We start from the raw sequence: 15933 nt of genomic DNA, 5'->3' as shown, positions 1-15933 counted from the left end.
GGTTAAACACTTAAGCTTTCCATGTTAGAGAACTCATGTCTGTGAGAATAAGACTGAAAAAAGCTATTAAACGGAAGAATAATTTTATACTCAATACTAAAAAAAAGCAAGCTCAACTCTGAATATGATAACATTTCTAGTAATAAAATGCAGAATATACATTTGCAAGATCAAGGCCTTGACTGCAATTTTATTAGGAGTACACTGGAAGCAAGACAGGCATCTTCATACTCAGCATCAATACTTTCTAAAATGAAATTAAATACTTACTTTTCTTAGGAAGCTTGAATTCTTTACAACTTCTGTTGTATTACAACCATAATAGTCCAAATCATACCTAAGATCTAAAATGACTTTGCTAAGGGTTTGCAACAAACAGAATACCACCTGTGTCATCCAGAGTGTCCTGTGTTTCTCCATCATCCGTCAATTCCAATTCTTTCACAAAGTTTGAAGGAAACAACCCTGCCTTGCCATTTAGTGTTCCACTCCACCAGCCTTCTTCTACCTGTATGGAAATATTTTGCACATTACCAATAAAGCAAAAGGAAATTCCTATCAATTCCATCCATAGTTCACTTAAACTCTACGAACAACTTTGGGAAAGTTCAAATGACCATAATTCCTCTTTAAAGAAACTTACCAAAGATGTAGAAACTGTAGGCAAAAAGACGACTAAAAAAATAATTTACTGTCACTTCTATCATTACAGAAATGATCCTGAAACATGAGACTAGCCCTATGCCAATTAATCCAGAAGAAAAGGAAAACGTTCATCAACTGTCTCGAGGTAAGACAGAGTAACAGGCATTACACATCTAACAAGAAGAAAATACTAAACTGTTTATGAAATAAAGATGCAACTTTCTACGGAATTTTTTACGTTGTCCTGCTGTCCATCTGTCTTTTCCTTTGTCTTGTCCAGTTTCCACCAGTCCTGTTCCCACTGGCCTCACGGGAACAGCTTCAACCAATTTTGATCAAGAGACACAAGTTTCAAATATATAATTTATAATGATGCTGGGTAGAACAGAAAAAAGTCCTTAAGGACATCACAGAGTAATGGAAAACTAAGCTATCCATTCCCTCTAGCAGGGGGCAACTGGCTGAGCAGCACACGCCCAGCTCTAGGTGTGCCAGAAGGTACAGATACTTCCCCATCTGAGCTGGCCAGCCAAGACGCGTGAGGATTTTGTAGTGGCACACAGCAGTCCTAAGGATAGAAATCTGTTGGATGCCAAATTTTGTTGACTTTGCTATTCACAGAATAACTCATTTTTGCACTGGAAATAAACCTGTGCAGGAATTAGGGAACATGACAGCTCTAATGCTCAGTTATGTACTTGCTGGTGTGTCATTTACACTGCAATACTCCAAAATTTAATGAAACGTTACTCGGAAATACCCCACAGCCCAAAGCACAACAAACAAAAGCTGGGCATGGACAGGTGACGGTGTAAAACAATGCCAGAAGACTAAGAATTTTGGTCTTCAAATTTAAGAACAGTTTTCAAAAAGTCTTAAATAAATTGAATGCATTTGCCTAATGAGTACTATTTAAAAACTATAATTAAGATAAATTTTCAAAATATTTCATTTCAATTGGTCTGGTTTGGGGCTGGAAAGCTTTAAGATAAGAAAGAAAAGCAACAGGGAAGAAAAAAAAAAACCCCAGCAGTTGTTTACATTATCTTTTTTTAGCCTTGTTTTGTAGGTCACTACGCCTGACACACATGCATAGTTTTTAAACGCCAGCCTACCTCCAGGCAAGCAGAACGCACGCAAAAACCTGGCAGCTACAGAGACAGACAGGCAATGAAAAGAATACTGTTACTTTTAAAGACATCCTGGTGCTTAAATATAGCTTGGCTGTGAATGGTTCAAATTCAGAGTCTGGTCCTCTGAAACTAATTTTAAGCATAGGTTACTGACAAGTGCTGACCAGGCTCGGGCGCCTCGTGCTTTACAGAATACATTACAGAAAACTAAAATTCAAATGCCTTGACTCACCCATACTACACCCAAGAGCCATGAGAAAGGGACTTTTAATGGTTACGATACAGAAAGCAACTCAAGCATCCATGTATTCTTCTGCCAAGAAATAAAGTCAGCAAAGCACTTTACAGACTTGCAAGTAAAAGCGATACCAGTTCACAGACAGTCAGGAATAACACAAAAATTTCTTGAGTCTACTTGCTTCAGCCTCCTCACCATGCTGTCTTTAAAAAACCTGACTATATACAAACTATATTACCAGAAAAAAGTATCTTTAATCAACATTAACCTGTTTTTTAAAAAGTTCTACATGCTTTGGTGGAGAGAATCTGTGCATCTCTGCGCACTAGCAACACAGATGACAATTTCACAACTCATATCTTCCTTTTCAAAATCTTACCACATGATCCAATTTCCACAAGAGGGAGTTACAGCTCTGGTACGAACATGAGTACTTTTTCTGAGTGTGAATTTCATCAACTTATTTCTACAAGATGATAAAAAACTCAGACTACTAAACAAAGAGGGGTGGGGGGGAAGGTTGAAACAAGCAGTTTTGCAAATCCTGTTTTTGTTTGTTTTTTAAATAACGACTCCACTAATTGAGTCATATGAATTTCGATTATGCTTGATAACACAGCATGCAAATACTACAAATATAACACTACAAAAATAAATCTGCTACTTAGTGCTGCATCTGACAGGAGCAGGGGGAAGAAAAAAAGTTTTACAGCAATGATACAGTTATCACGTGCAGCACAAGGGCCTTCTTCCATAAAAGCTACTTCTGAACCTTATCACCTGCTCTCTTCAATATTAGCCATTTTATTTCTGAACCCATCTGCCTCCACCTTTGATTTCACGATCAGTAGCGTCAGTTGTAACTACTTAATTTATGAAAACAATTGCAAGGGCTAAATACTGAATTATTCTCAGGCAACTGGTAGAACTGATCCCCTTGTGGAGCTGATTTTACCTTATTTTCCCCATTAAAAAAACTGACCAAATGATCTTTCATTGAAGTAACAGTAATGAGTTATCTGCATATATATAAATAGCAGCTTTTATATATAAATGGAAGCTAAGATCATCTCATGGTAGTGAAGACAAGTTATCCCAGCATACTGTACAACCAATGGTTGGTATTTTCCACCATTCTTCACATTTCTGGGTCCACCAGTACAGTTTTGTGAAGCAGACATAGCCTACAACTATCAGGTCTATTCTACGCCATCATAAAAACAGTCTGTCTACAGCTCTGTGCTAGTAGTTAGCTGCAATATTTTTCTACCTGGTAGCACTTGCCTAAAAATTTGATTAAGTTTTTCTCAGAAGTAGCAAAGGCTGGGTACTACAAATATGTATTTTCAAATCATTAGAAAAGGAAGCAGCATGGGAACTGACCAAAAAAAAAAAATTTAAATGACTAAATTAAAATCCATGTTTCCTTAAGAAATCAGATGAGGAAGTGCTTTGATCTTTTTATTTTGTTTGGCTACATGGTCGTCTCTGATAATCACATTGAACACCCCTCCCAAAATAATTCCAGATGTTGACATATGCAACCCGAAATGGCAGCTTCCGCAACACTTTACTGCACATAATACCTCTTGTAAATGCTTACATTGGACTATTCAAAGTCATGACTGCTGCGTACAGGCACCATCCACAAATTAAACTGGTGAGGTTATCCAGGAGTGCTCCTTTACAAAACACCCCCACACAATGGTATTTATGAAACTGATTTTAGTGAGCAGGTTTTACAAGTCACTTGCTCTGTTTATTCAAAGAGAACAAATTGTAGAAGTCATTAGTGCAAATGCATGGAAAAGCATAACTTTTTCCTTGCTAGGAGAATGGAAAAAGTCCTTTCTGGCAACTGTCGGGATCCTGAAGAGTTAGCACTCTCTTCAAAAGAGATCACGCATGTGAAAAACACAATCTCATAAAGCTGCTTAAAAAGCACCCCCAGACACATGACCAGGAAGAAAAGTTCAGTCTTCTCCTTCCTCGGACTCTCAGGGAGGTAGTACGAAGACATGGCACTGGTCAGAGAATGCTGTGCAGAAATTTTCCACCTAGTTCTGAAAAGATTCCTTCCACAATCTGGTCTTTTCCACAGGTTCTCTGAAAGATTTCACTCCCCTACAAGACACTCTTCCCACATATTCAGGCCTTACACAACACAAGTTGCTATTGAATGGAACAGATACCAAGGAAGCATGTAGGTAGGAAAAGGTAAGAAGCCCCCACCCCAACCATACAGGGCCATTACCAAAGTCTGAACATCAAGACACATCTTCAACTGTATTTCTTACCCAGTGGAAAAGGAAGGCAATAGAAATAATAACATGTTTTTGAGTGCACTTGTGTGCTCCATATTTTTGTGCAAGTGGATTGAAGTACATTGTCCTACAGGTACAGGCTTCTGTGCTGAATACTGTGAGTATTACTGTGAGTTCAAAAGCTTCAATGAGTTTGCAAGAAAGCATGAAATCAGATCAAATAACATTTTCACCTAAACCAAGTTAGAGTATGTCAACTTAAAGGCAACTGGTCAAACAGTTTTAGCATAAGCATCCTAAAAACAAGGATCACAGGGCCAAAGAACTGTTAAAGTCTTTCGAAGAAGGAATCTGTGTAACAAACAGATCACAGTTTATTGCTGCAATGATCAAATACTTCCCCTACACATCTAAAGTGTTAGGATTAGATCCTAAGAGAAAGAACTCCTAAACTATTAGCTTTAGCATCAAATATACTTCCTATGCTGTTTTTCCAACATCCTTGTAATTCAAGTATTCAGTCAAAAAAAAAAAAAAAAAGGACATGAATTTTGGCCCCATGAAGAGACAATCAGCTCTGTAAAACAGCTTACCTCTTCATTGATGTCGATCACATCCCCCAGCTTGAGTTCCAGCTCATCCTCATTCTGCGGGATGTATTCAAAGAGCACTTTGCACTGCCGCTTCTTGGACCCTGAGTCAAGGGAAATGGCAAAAGTAAGAACGTTCGCAAAGGAAAACTGGTTTTTCCTCCACTCAGCTCCTGAGGACCAAATCTGACCAGAACACCCATAAATCATCCCAAAAAGCTACAGAGCATTTGCTGCTGGTTTTCTTGTTTGCTTGTGTCACTTTAGGCTAGTGACGTCTGTCTTCAAGCTTGAAAACCATCGAGCTTCACAGACTGCCAACTGCAAACAAATAAACACTATATTGCCAATTACCAACATGCTATAAAAAACATGTTGACACAAGCAAGTCAGATAAATCCCCAGTACGATGATTTTCAAGCTATTTCCTGACCAAAATCTGCAAAAATGACAACCGCTGCCAGTTGCAGTGCTAGCACTTGCTTGAAAGAAAACGTGCATGTTTGAGCCTCCAGTCTTTAAGGAATCCTGAAAGAAATAACAAATATTTTGTTCTGCACAACACTGAAGTGCCGATAGCCTTTCTGCCCTCTAACAAAAGACCTTGCTAGCTACAGGTCTGAGGTAATGCTAACATTTGCTCGGCTCATATTTCAAAATCCAAACTCATTTTTGTCTGTGAAAGCAAAAATCCTTCCCTTTCCTCAGTGCCAGTATGGAGTCGAGAAATTCAACCTAAACTTCAATTAGCAGTGTTTGAAAAAAGGCAAAATTAAAAGAAAAGTGCAATCTTCAGGTGTTTGCCACGTATTATTAAAGCTTTGCAGGCATTAAAAAGACAAAATGACATCCCGAGAGGGGAGAGCATTGAAGTGGCTTCTAACAACTCCTCCAGCCAGAGCGGTGTGAACCTGCGATTGCACAATTGCTCTGCACATATCCTGGAGTGATGCTGCTGATGAACCTGGAGAGCTTAGGCATTTCTCCTTCAAACAAGAGGCCATGCCTTCAGACCTTTTCCACAACAGAGCAGCCAGCACCGCTTTTGAAGGCAATTGTCATCCTGAGCTATGACCCACACACAATCCCTATCCTCCTCAAAACCCATCTGCCACGGTTTAAGTGACAGTATGAATCAAAAGTTTGAAGTGGTAAAGCTTTGCACTCCTTCCATACTCAAGCTTCAGCAGTTAAGATTAGCTGGGTAAAAACATTTCAAAAACAGAGATACTGCCTCCAAGATTGATCCTTGTCTTATAATAGCAGCATTGAAAGTCCAAAGTCAGACCTTTAAAAGACCACCACACCCAGTGTCGTCAGTACAGAACATGGCAGGAAATATTCAGCATTTAAAATTTCTGAGAGAGGACTTACCAAATCAAGAATTTTCTACATGCTGGTATACAGTCTGGGCTATAAAAAGCTTAAAAGGGGCAGAAAACAAATAAACCAGAAGTATGAAGCTTTATAGGTTATTTCTAATAACACATAATTACCCACATAATACACCCTTCTTTTAACTCCACTGAAACTCATATATCAGCCAGAGGGATTGTTAGGTTAACAGTAATTGCAATAAACGGTTCACTGGCCTTTACTACCTCCTACAGCGCTTTCAGGGCTCCTCCTCTATATGAGATTAACTGATACCAAAAAAAAAAAAAAAAGGCAAATTAAATGTCACAGCTATTTAATATAAACCTGATTTCAGCATTCCTTTTCATATTGTAATTCTATCTAAATGAAAGTGGGGGAAACAAAGCCATAGATGTGTTTCACATCCAGAACTCACTCTCACCTGCAGTCTGTTTTCAGTGATAGCCAGTTCAGGAAGTACTGCCTTCCAGTTTTGAAAATCCCGAGATTAACCTAGGAAGCTAACCAATCCACTCAAAACAAGACTCCAGCTTCACGTGGTACAGCAGGACTGCTGGGCTGGCAGCCCCTAGGCAATTCTGTCCCTTTCCAGAACAACTTGTCTGGCTTCAGGTTTTATTTGTTTTGTATGGGGTAAACAAAATTTATCCCTTTCTTGTAATTTAGCACACCTCCTGTATTTTGCTTTTCCTGAATAAAGGCAGCCATCTAACTGATAGGAATGCTGCCTGCAGCTTACTACCCATCTTGTATAAAATACCTCAATTCAGTGAGAGTGGCACATGAGAACACCACAAGGGACTTGCCAGGGAGAGACAACCTACCTCACTGCACGCTGGAAACCTGCTACTAAAGAAACTTAACTTTGTTTTTAATGTTGTAAACCTCATTTTACCAGGTTAGGAACCAGAAATGGAAAGACGACTCTGCATTGGAAACCTTTTGAAGGGAGTGAGCGATTGCCCAGGCACACAGCAAACAGGATCTGCAGGAGCTGTTTAAACAGTCTTCCAGGAAAGAGGGAAACAGCCAGTAAAATGGAAACACAGAGATTGTCGTTGCGCCAAGTAAACATTTGTGTGCTTAAAGGAAGGTGCTTGAACACCATTTTCTTCTAGGAGAATGTGACTAGCCAGAGCACTGCAGAGTTTGAGACCAAGTTGTACCTACTACCCTGGCCATGGCCACACAGCCACCAGAATGAGGACAAGACATGTCCTCATCATGGGATGGTTCCAGGGTTACAGAGACCAGAATGAGTAGCAGACACCTGAACTGGTATCAGATCACATTCATAGAACCACAGAATATCTTGAGTTGGAATGACCCATAAGGATCACATTGATTCCATTTCAGAGCCTGGTTGCATTAACTTAGGAACAGCATCAATCTTCCAGGCTAGATTTTCAAAAGCCTGCTGATGCAAATGTCTAACAGGCACATATATGCTGTTGCCAATGTGCATATACAGATCAGATTCACTAAAAAGTAATTTTGAAGGCAACATCCCTAGTTGACTAGAAGAAGGTTTCAAAAAAATTTGTAAGTCTGGTCATTCCATTTCAGGGCTTTAAAAGACAACTAGTGGCTCTTCTTTTATGGGCAAAACCTCAAAGCATAAACATACCAGAAACAGTAAGTTCTGAATTCTTTCTTTTAAAAAAGCAAGATTAAATCATAAATGCCTGCAATGTCTTATAAGAGAGAGGAAGCCAGAGTAATTTACAGCAGTGTCTCTTCTAAGACCGAGGTGTCCAAATACAAATCACAAGTCAATTTTCTGGATACAGGGAACGCTAAGTTTTCCGCTGTTGGTTGTAGTCACCTTGATTTAAATACTAGCATAAAAACACAGAAACCACAGATACAGAGGCACCAGGTATGCACTCCTGACCATCCTGAGGGCTGCAGTTACAATCACAGGAAGACCACTACATTTTCTTAGACACCACCAACTCCGCCTTATTTCACACTAGAAGCAAGCCTACTAAACCAGACAAACCTGAACTAGAGAGTCTTCCCTCGTCACAAAGCCCTAAATTTGCAGCAAAACTTTTATGTTTAGAAGAAATGACCACAGGAAGATTTGTGATTATTATGAACAGGCCCACAGTTCTCATTCAGGCACTTGTCAATACAAGAAGAGCTCACATGAAGTTACAGAGCAACTCTCCAGAATCTGGAAGGGGAATAATCCTGTTCCCAGGAAAATTCATCCCTATCGCTGCTAAGAACTACATAAAAGCTTTCTGCCCATGCATCCAGGAGCAAAATTTGGCTTAGAATCAAAGTTCTTCCTTTGATGTCTCAGTTTTAAGGTTGTACAGAAAACTAAAGTCAGACATTAAATAATTCATGTTTATCAAGAACATTCACATCAGCAGCTTACGCAATTGAAGGAATTGGAAAGAATACATACTCTTCTTGAAGCTTTTGGACAGGGGATGAGGCTGAAATCCTCCTGCTGGAAGCCCATAGGTGCTCATACGCTGCACAAGGCTGGCTACATTGCCAGATTTCTCCCTCCTGACTGGTACGGCATCATCCTTGGGCTCTACATCCTTCTTAACCTCCTGAAACAAGAGATTTAAAAGACTGAGATGCCATTTAAGTTAGCCAAAAAAGGTCACTGTTTTTAGACAGGCGCTCCACAGACTAATAGATTTCAGGTACTTACCATTTGGTGTGTAATGTATTATACTCAAAAATTATGGCATCCTGCACCTAAACATACTAAAGGCCTTAATAAACTTGACCCTTCCATACAATCATGTTAGTAAACAGGTAAGCTGATGAGCTAGGAAAATTCAGAAACGGGGCCAGTATTTTAGCCATCTACTTCAACCTAAGAAACGTGGCTTTGAGCCTATATGTCCCATACTACAACTCTTAAGTCACTGTTCATATTTGAAGACATTTTTAGAAATATAAATATTTCAATAACAGACCCATAGGGTAGGGCACTAAATAAAATATTTTAATGTATAAAACTGCATTAGGTCATCATCTCTGCCTCAGAAAGCTCAAAGGTTGTTTACAGATAAGATGCAATCTTAGTGCTGAGTGTGGAAAAGAGAGTGAGATACAACAAAAAGTGGGAGGAAGTGAGGGGAAAGGTGTAGGAGAGAAGTAACAGAGACTTCATTTTTCTGATAATTGTCTCCCCCCTTTCTGTTTTTCCTAATAAAGGAGTTAGCACTGGAATTGAACATGCTAATCAAGACTAAGAAGCCTATAAACAAGAAAGCATCAGCTCTTGACAGAAGAGGCCATGTACTCAGCAGTTACTCTACTGCATCAGCTCATTAAATGAGACTCCACCGGAGAACCAGAGAAATACTCTGAATGAAGGAAATCATCGCTTTGCACAATAAGAAACCCATTAAGTCAGATCAATGGCCCATCTAGTGCAGAACACAGCTCCCAGCAGTCGCAATCGCAGACCCTTTTTAGAGAGCTAGCCTGCAACCCAGATCCTCCCACGTTCCCGGAGCACCCATAAGGGTTTCACTAGGGAGATGCATCCCCTCCCCTTCTCCCTTTCATGGCTGCAGATGAAGCTGTCTAATCCCTTTCTGCGCCCATGGTCCTGTCTACCTCCACAGCTTCCTTGGGGATAGACACCAGATATTCAACCTCTGGTACGTGAAGAAGCTCCTCTCTCTCTCACCTGTTTTAAGTTGACACCTTACTAGTCCCAGCGCGTGCTCCCCATCACTGCATTTAGTTTATCAATACCTCTATGGCTGTGTAAACCTTGATCACATCCCCCCTTAGCTTTATCCTCTCAACTGAGGAGTCCCAGCCTTGTCAGCCCCCACCTCACCAGGTAGCTGCTCCATCCCCTTAACCATCTAGCCACCTGTCCCCATCCTGGTCTCAACAGATCTGACAATACCTGGCATCCTGCCTGTGTTTTGGGCTGTCATAGCACCTGGAGCTGAGGATTTCAGAGAACCAAAAGCAACAATAGCAGATATTCATGAACTGATGCTCAACCCACAACTAGTAGTTCCATGTAGGCATCATATATGGATTACCTTTTCTTACACACATTACTTGGCATTTACGTACCTCCAAGTTCATCTGGCAGCTTTTTTGCCTGCTCAGCTCCTTGCTATCAGCATGGCATTGAACTACATAACAGTGTAACAGCACTCACAAAATAAGAGTGCTGTTAAATCCCCTCACGAGATGCCTGGAGATGCCTAACAAAGCTGGTACCACAACCAGCTCCCAGGGGATCCCACTGCCAACTCTCCTCGATCCTGACAAGTCACCAATTAAGCCCTTTGCTTCATATTCTTTAAGCAACTTCCTATCCATCACAGAATTTTTCCTCCAGTCTCACAATTTCATTCCTTCAATAACTCAATGGAAGACTTTATCAAAGATTTTCTGAAAACCCATGTGTGTTACATCCACTGGATCTCATGCACCCATGTGCTTAGCAAGACTCTGAAAGCCCATCAGCTTTCCCACCACCGCAGCATTACAATGGCTTGAGGAAAGCAAACACCTGTAAGCACTTTGTAGCTTTTTGTGATCCACTTCAGAACCATTCTTGCATCCACCATCAGTAGCCACAGGTTAACAACTCCACTAGTTATTGCAGCTGCAGCTTCAATAAAATATTTAGTAATATTTGAAAACAATAGTGGCAATGCATATATATACACTCACTAATGTCGTGTAAACTCTTAAACATGAACTTCAAGAAAACAAAACCCATGCATCGATGAAATGCCAAAAATACAGGAAACCTATTCACCAGGATCTCTCTGGTGCTTTCTGGAACATTAAAACCCTGATTACTTACTGCAGCTGGAAAACTCAGCAGGTCTGGAAAGCTACCGATGCTTTCAAACATACTACAAACCTCAAGTCAAACAGTCCAAAGCACCCTCCTATTTCCCAAAAGAGCAGAGCAAGTAGAATAAGCTAGACTACACACAGCGCAATTTTTCTTGAGTTCTCATCTTCCAAGTAAAAAAGAAAAACACCAAAACTCCAGAATAGCACAGCATTGTCTGTCTCCTGTTTGAGTAGACATTTCATGTTTCAAAGACTTTGTCATTCGCAGTCTTATAGTTGGTTTTGGACAGTTACTTGCAAGTCTGACAAACCATAAGGAATTAAACTTGGCTACAGCTATAAAGTTTGTGACCTCCAAAACAACTTCATAGAACCACAGAATGGTTTGGGTTGGAAGGGACCTCAAAGATCATCTAGGTCCAACCCCCCTGGCCATGGGCAGGGACACCCTCCACTAGACCAGGTTGCCCAAAGCATGGGCATGGCAGAGGGGCAGGATCACCTCCAATGACCTGCTGGTCACACTTCTTTTGATGCAGCCCAGGACACGGTTGGCTTTCTGGGCTGCAAGCACACATTGCCAGGTCATGTTGAGCTTCTCATTCAAGTCCTTCTCCTCAGGGCTGCTTTCAATCCATTCTCTGCCCAGCCTGTATTTGTGCTTGGGATTGCCCTGACCCACGTGCAGGACCTTGCACCTGGCCTTGTTAAACACACAGTTTGCATGGGCCCACCTCTCCAGCCTGCCCAGGTCCCTCTGGATGGCATCCCTTCCCTCCAGCGTGTCAACCGCACCACACAGCTTGGTGTCGTCAGCAAGCTTGCTGAGGGTGCACTCAATTCCACTGTCCATGTCGCTGACAAAGATGTTGAACAGTGCCGGTCCCAGTACCGACCCCTGAGGAATGCCACTCGTCACTGGTCTTCGCTTGGACATCAAGCTGTTGACCGCAACTCTTTGAGGGCAACCATCCAACCAATTCCTTATCCACCAAGTGGTCCATCTGTCAAATCCATGTGTCCCCAGTTTAGAGACAAGGAAATTTCCCTAGAGTGGATTTGTCCCTGGATTTTTAAAATTATAATCTTTTGCTATGCAATTTATACAGCCTCCAAAAGCTTCCAGTTGCTCCAGGAACTAAAGCTTCCCCAGTTAACCACTTTCTCAACCATAACTCTTTCCAGTGAGGAGTCAGCTCCACGCTCCTTCCCATGTTTGCAGTTCGCACAAGACTTAAGAAGTGACTACTGCAATAATTTTGTGAAAAGCAGAGGTGCAAAAGAGAAATGGGGAAGACATACACAGACAGCCTGGTCAAGAACTACTACTTCTAATAAATTAAAAAAAAAAACAAACCCAAAACAACAACAACCAACCAACCAAAACCCAAACAACCCTTCCCCCCCCCAAAAAGGAAACATCAGACCATCATCTTTATTAGTATTTCATAGTAAACAGACAATTTACTTTTAAGTCCAGCAGTAGTATCAAAGGCAGCAAAGTAATTGATGGGTTACGAACAATAGGAAATGACTTGAGACAAAAACAGTGACCACAACGAAAGACCAAAAGACCCAAAAATGAAAGCAGGAATGCTTGAGCAACTTTCTTGCCTAGCTTGAGTCAGTAATTGAAGTGGTAACAGGTAGGAAATACTCAAAGTCTAACACTAGACTAGCAATGGCAATCGTAACAGAAAATATAGTGGAATTAGATTAAAAGATAGGAGATCTAAAATAATTCTGCAAGCAACAGTTACATGAAGAAAATCTTGCAGACAGATTCGAAGATTTATTGATTTATTTTCATCAGCAGAAACCAGAAAGAACAACTGCACAGTGGGAGAGACTGGTACAACCAGTCCTTCCTAATACAGCTAAGATATTAAAGTTGAATACTTCAATACACAGGTAAAAAACCTTCCTAATCTAAGACATATAAAAGGAAAGAGGATGCAAGGAAAAGATTATGATATCTATGAGACAGAAACAGGAGCAGAGAGCTGCAAGTTAATCAGAAAAGACTTGCATTGAATAGACATGGGTAAAGGACTGGTATCAGCCACACTTGAATCAGACAGTCAACAGTGATGTTTTACTTTGTGTATCAGAAAGCACGCTGTGACTGTATGTCCTGGTTTCATCTGGGACAGCGTTAGTTTTCTTCCTAGTAGCTGGTGTAGTGCTGTGGTTTGGATTTAGTATGAGAATAATGTTGGGAACACACGTTTTAGTTGTTGCTAAGCAGTGCTTACACTAAGTCAAGGACTTGTCAGGTTCTCATGTCCTGCCAGCGAGAAGAGGCTGGGGGTGTGCAAGAAGCTGGGAGGGGGCACAGCTAGGACAGCTGACCCCAACTGGCCAAAAGGATGTTCCATACCATATGATGTCATGCCTAGCATATAAACTGGTGGGAGTTGACCAGGGGACAGCAGTTGCTGCTTGGGGACTGGCTGGGCATCGGTCGGCAGGTGTTGAGCAACTATTTTTCATCTGCATCACTTTTTTCCTTGGGTTTTATTTCTTTCTCTTTTTGTTATTTCCCTTTTCATTACAATTTTTATTACTATTATTATTATTATTTCAATTATTAAACTGTCTTTATCTCGACCCACAAGTTCTCACTTTTACCCTTCTGATCCCCTCCCCCACCCCACCAGGGCTGAGGGGAGTGATTGAGCGGCTGCATGGTGCTTAGTTGCATCACGTGAAAGTGCTTTGCAACAAGGAGAGGAAAAAATAACCACACAAGATTCTATTGCTATAGCAGCTAGACTAAATGTAGGTTTGACAAAACTACAGAATGGTTAGTAAGCAGTGCATGGATAAGCCAACATGCTTTTTCCATAGTCAACCTACTACCCTTTAGAACATCCTTGTAAAGCAAGCACTGTTTTGTTTTGGTTTTCCTTCTTGTTAAAGAAGAACAGCAGCATTAATTATCCTTCCTCAGGGCATTAAAAACCCACATTAAAACCAAATCAAGTTAAAGTAAATTCAGGAATCCCTGGTGTCCACACCTGCATGCTGTCTACTACACCACAAACCTGTATTTCACATCAGTCCTAACAGTAGGAAACTGATCTAAGATTTGTTTTCAAAAGCAAACATCAGGATCCTCTGACATACGTACCCATCACCACTGCCAGCAATTTCATCCTGAGCATCATTGCTATGACGTTCTGACCTTTTGGATGTACTAAGATTTTACAAAGGCAGTCAAATAAGATACATATTTGTCTGGATCTCTGAAAACTGACACTACTTGATTTAAGCGTTAACAAATGCCCCACTAATTTTCACATCTCCGCCTGAACAGCTGGCCTGACTTTCAGTGGTTAGAAAACAACACTGCCCACAGGTCTCATCTCTGCATCTGAACCAAAAGATAAAACGACCCAGGTACCACAATATCCAACCTGAACATGCCCAATATTCTTATTCCTTGGCTTCACAAGTAAGGCATTTTTCTTTCTTTACTTCTACTGTTTTTTAAGTCAGCCTCGTGTACTCAAACTAACAGAGTCTGTGCTGTGACAATACCAACAAAAAACCACCAGAACACTTCAGCTTGTTTTGAGATGAGGCCACCACCAGATGCCAGCTAGCAAAAACAAAATGAAAATCTGACATTAACTGCAGCTGGAAATTTTAATATTTTTATTATGCCACTCCACTGCAGTTCAAGGCCTGTCAGTGTTTCCATTAGCAACACAGATTTTATGCATTTGTGACTTGGCAGTAGAAAGTCAATACAGACTGTCTCTTGGCATCCACCACACTCAACTGGGAAGTAACCACCCACTCTTTCTGTTGCAGACTACTGCACTAGTCATAAAGGTTTTAAGTTTTCATAATCTCCATGAAATGCTTATTTCACAACACTTACAAAATTTGCCAAAATCACTACAGGTTGATATGCAAAAATGTGCATAAATTTAACTCAATAGCGAAAAAAATTGGGGTGATCTTAAGGGGATTTTTTTTTTTAATTGCACCTGTCACAGTTTAACAATTCCTCAGGAAAAGGTATATATTTATATATAAAATCTCAAAACCACGTGAAACAAGAATTATCCTTCTTTATACACAAAAATCTAATGCATCTAAATTCACCTATAGCCCCATGCTGCCCATTAAAATAAACAAATAAGCAGGCAGTCCTGACCTACTTTTTAAGTGATCAAGCAAGCAACCTTCCCACCATCAGCCGCTTGCCCATGCATCACTCCAGCGGGGACAGCAGGATCCTCCCCGCTTCCCTCGCCAGAAGCAATGAGCACAAAAATCAGTGGGGCACTGGAGACTGAGAAAGCAGGTCAGATCATCTGAAAGGACATGAGGAACAAATGATTATAAAGATGAAATCTATTCCTGAATTACAGGGCACAGAGAAGTTCATTATCCAGCAAGCCTAAATTCTTAGCTAGATTCTTCAAGCCTACATCTTAAGGCTTCAGCTGCCCATCTCCTTCTATATATGTCATTGTACCAAGAATAATCATCTTTAGACTTTTTACATTATTTCCATTGTAAACTGCAAAACATCAGCTTGTACAAAAGTGATGTGCATTTCTGTTATTCACTCAGTACATTTTAAAGCAAGATCTCAAGCAGCAGAAAATGGTCTCAACCTCTAAAGAGGCCGAGATAAAGAATACACAAAGGTAAATGTCTGAGCCTCCACATACGATAATCTCATCTCTTTTCTTCCCCATCAGAACAGCAGGAAAGAACCCATGGACTGGCAAATTAAGTTTATGATTCATATTTTACTGGGCAGGAAATAAGGAAGTCAGAATTGAACCTGTCACTTATTTTAGGGGAGAGGGAGGAATTGGAAGCTCGTGATAAATCTACAGGCAGTAGTT

General features: G+C 40.6%; 1 protein-coding gene across 2 annotated transcripts in view; it reads right to left on the bottom strand.

The window, feature by feature from the left end:
* The window catches only part of CD2AP (CD2 associated protein), an 84558-nt gene that overhangs the window by 32857 nt on the left and 35768 nt on the right, over positions 1 to 15933 (bottom strand). For both annotated transcript variants that reach the window (XR_008576534.1, XM_054821726.1), the window contains exons 3-5: positions 8667 to 8820; positions 4874 to 4974; positions 388 to 508 (exon numbers count right to left, since the gene is read on the bottom strand). Coding sequence is in view for 1 of the 2 variants with exons in the window: in XM_054821726.1 (XP_054677701.1) it covers positions 388 to 508; positions 4874 to 4974; positions 8667 to 8820 (376 nt within the window). In the remaining variant the exon portion in view is untranslated. The remainder of the gene's footprint in view (positions 1 to 387; positions 509 to 4873; positions 4975 to 8666; positions 8821 to 15933) is intronic.

This window comes from Grus americana, chromosome 3 (genome assembly GCF_028858705.1).
Source record: "Grus americana isolate bGruAme1 chromosome 3, bGruAme1.mat, whole genome shotgun sequence".
Classification (NCBI taxonomy): domain Eukaryota; kingdom Metazoa; phylum Chordata; class Aves; order Gruiformes; family Gruidae; genus Grus; species Grus americana.
Note: the sequence above shows the minus strand (reverse complement) of the source record. Positions and strands in the feature narration are given on the sequence as shown.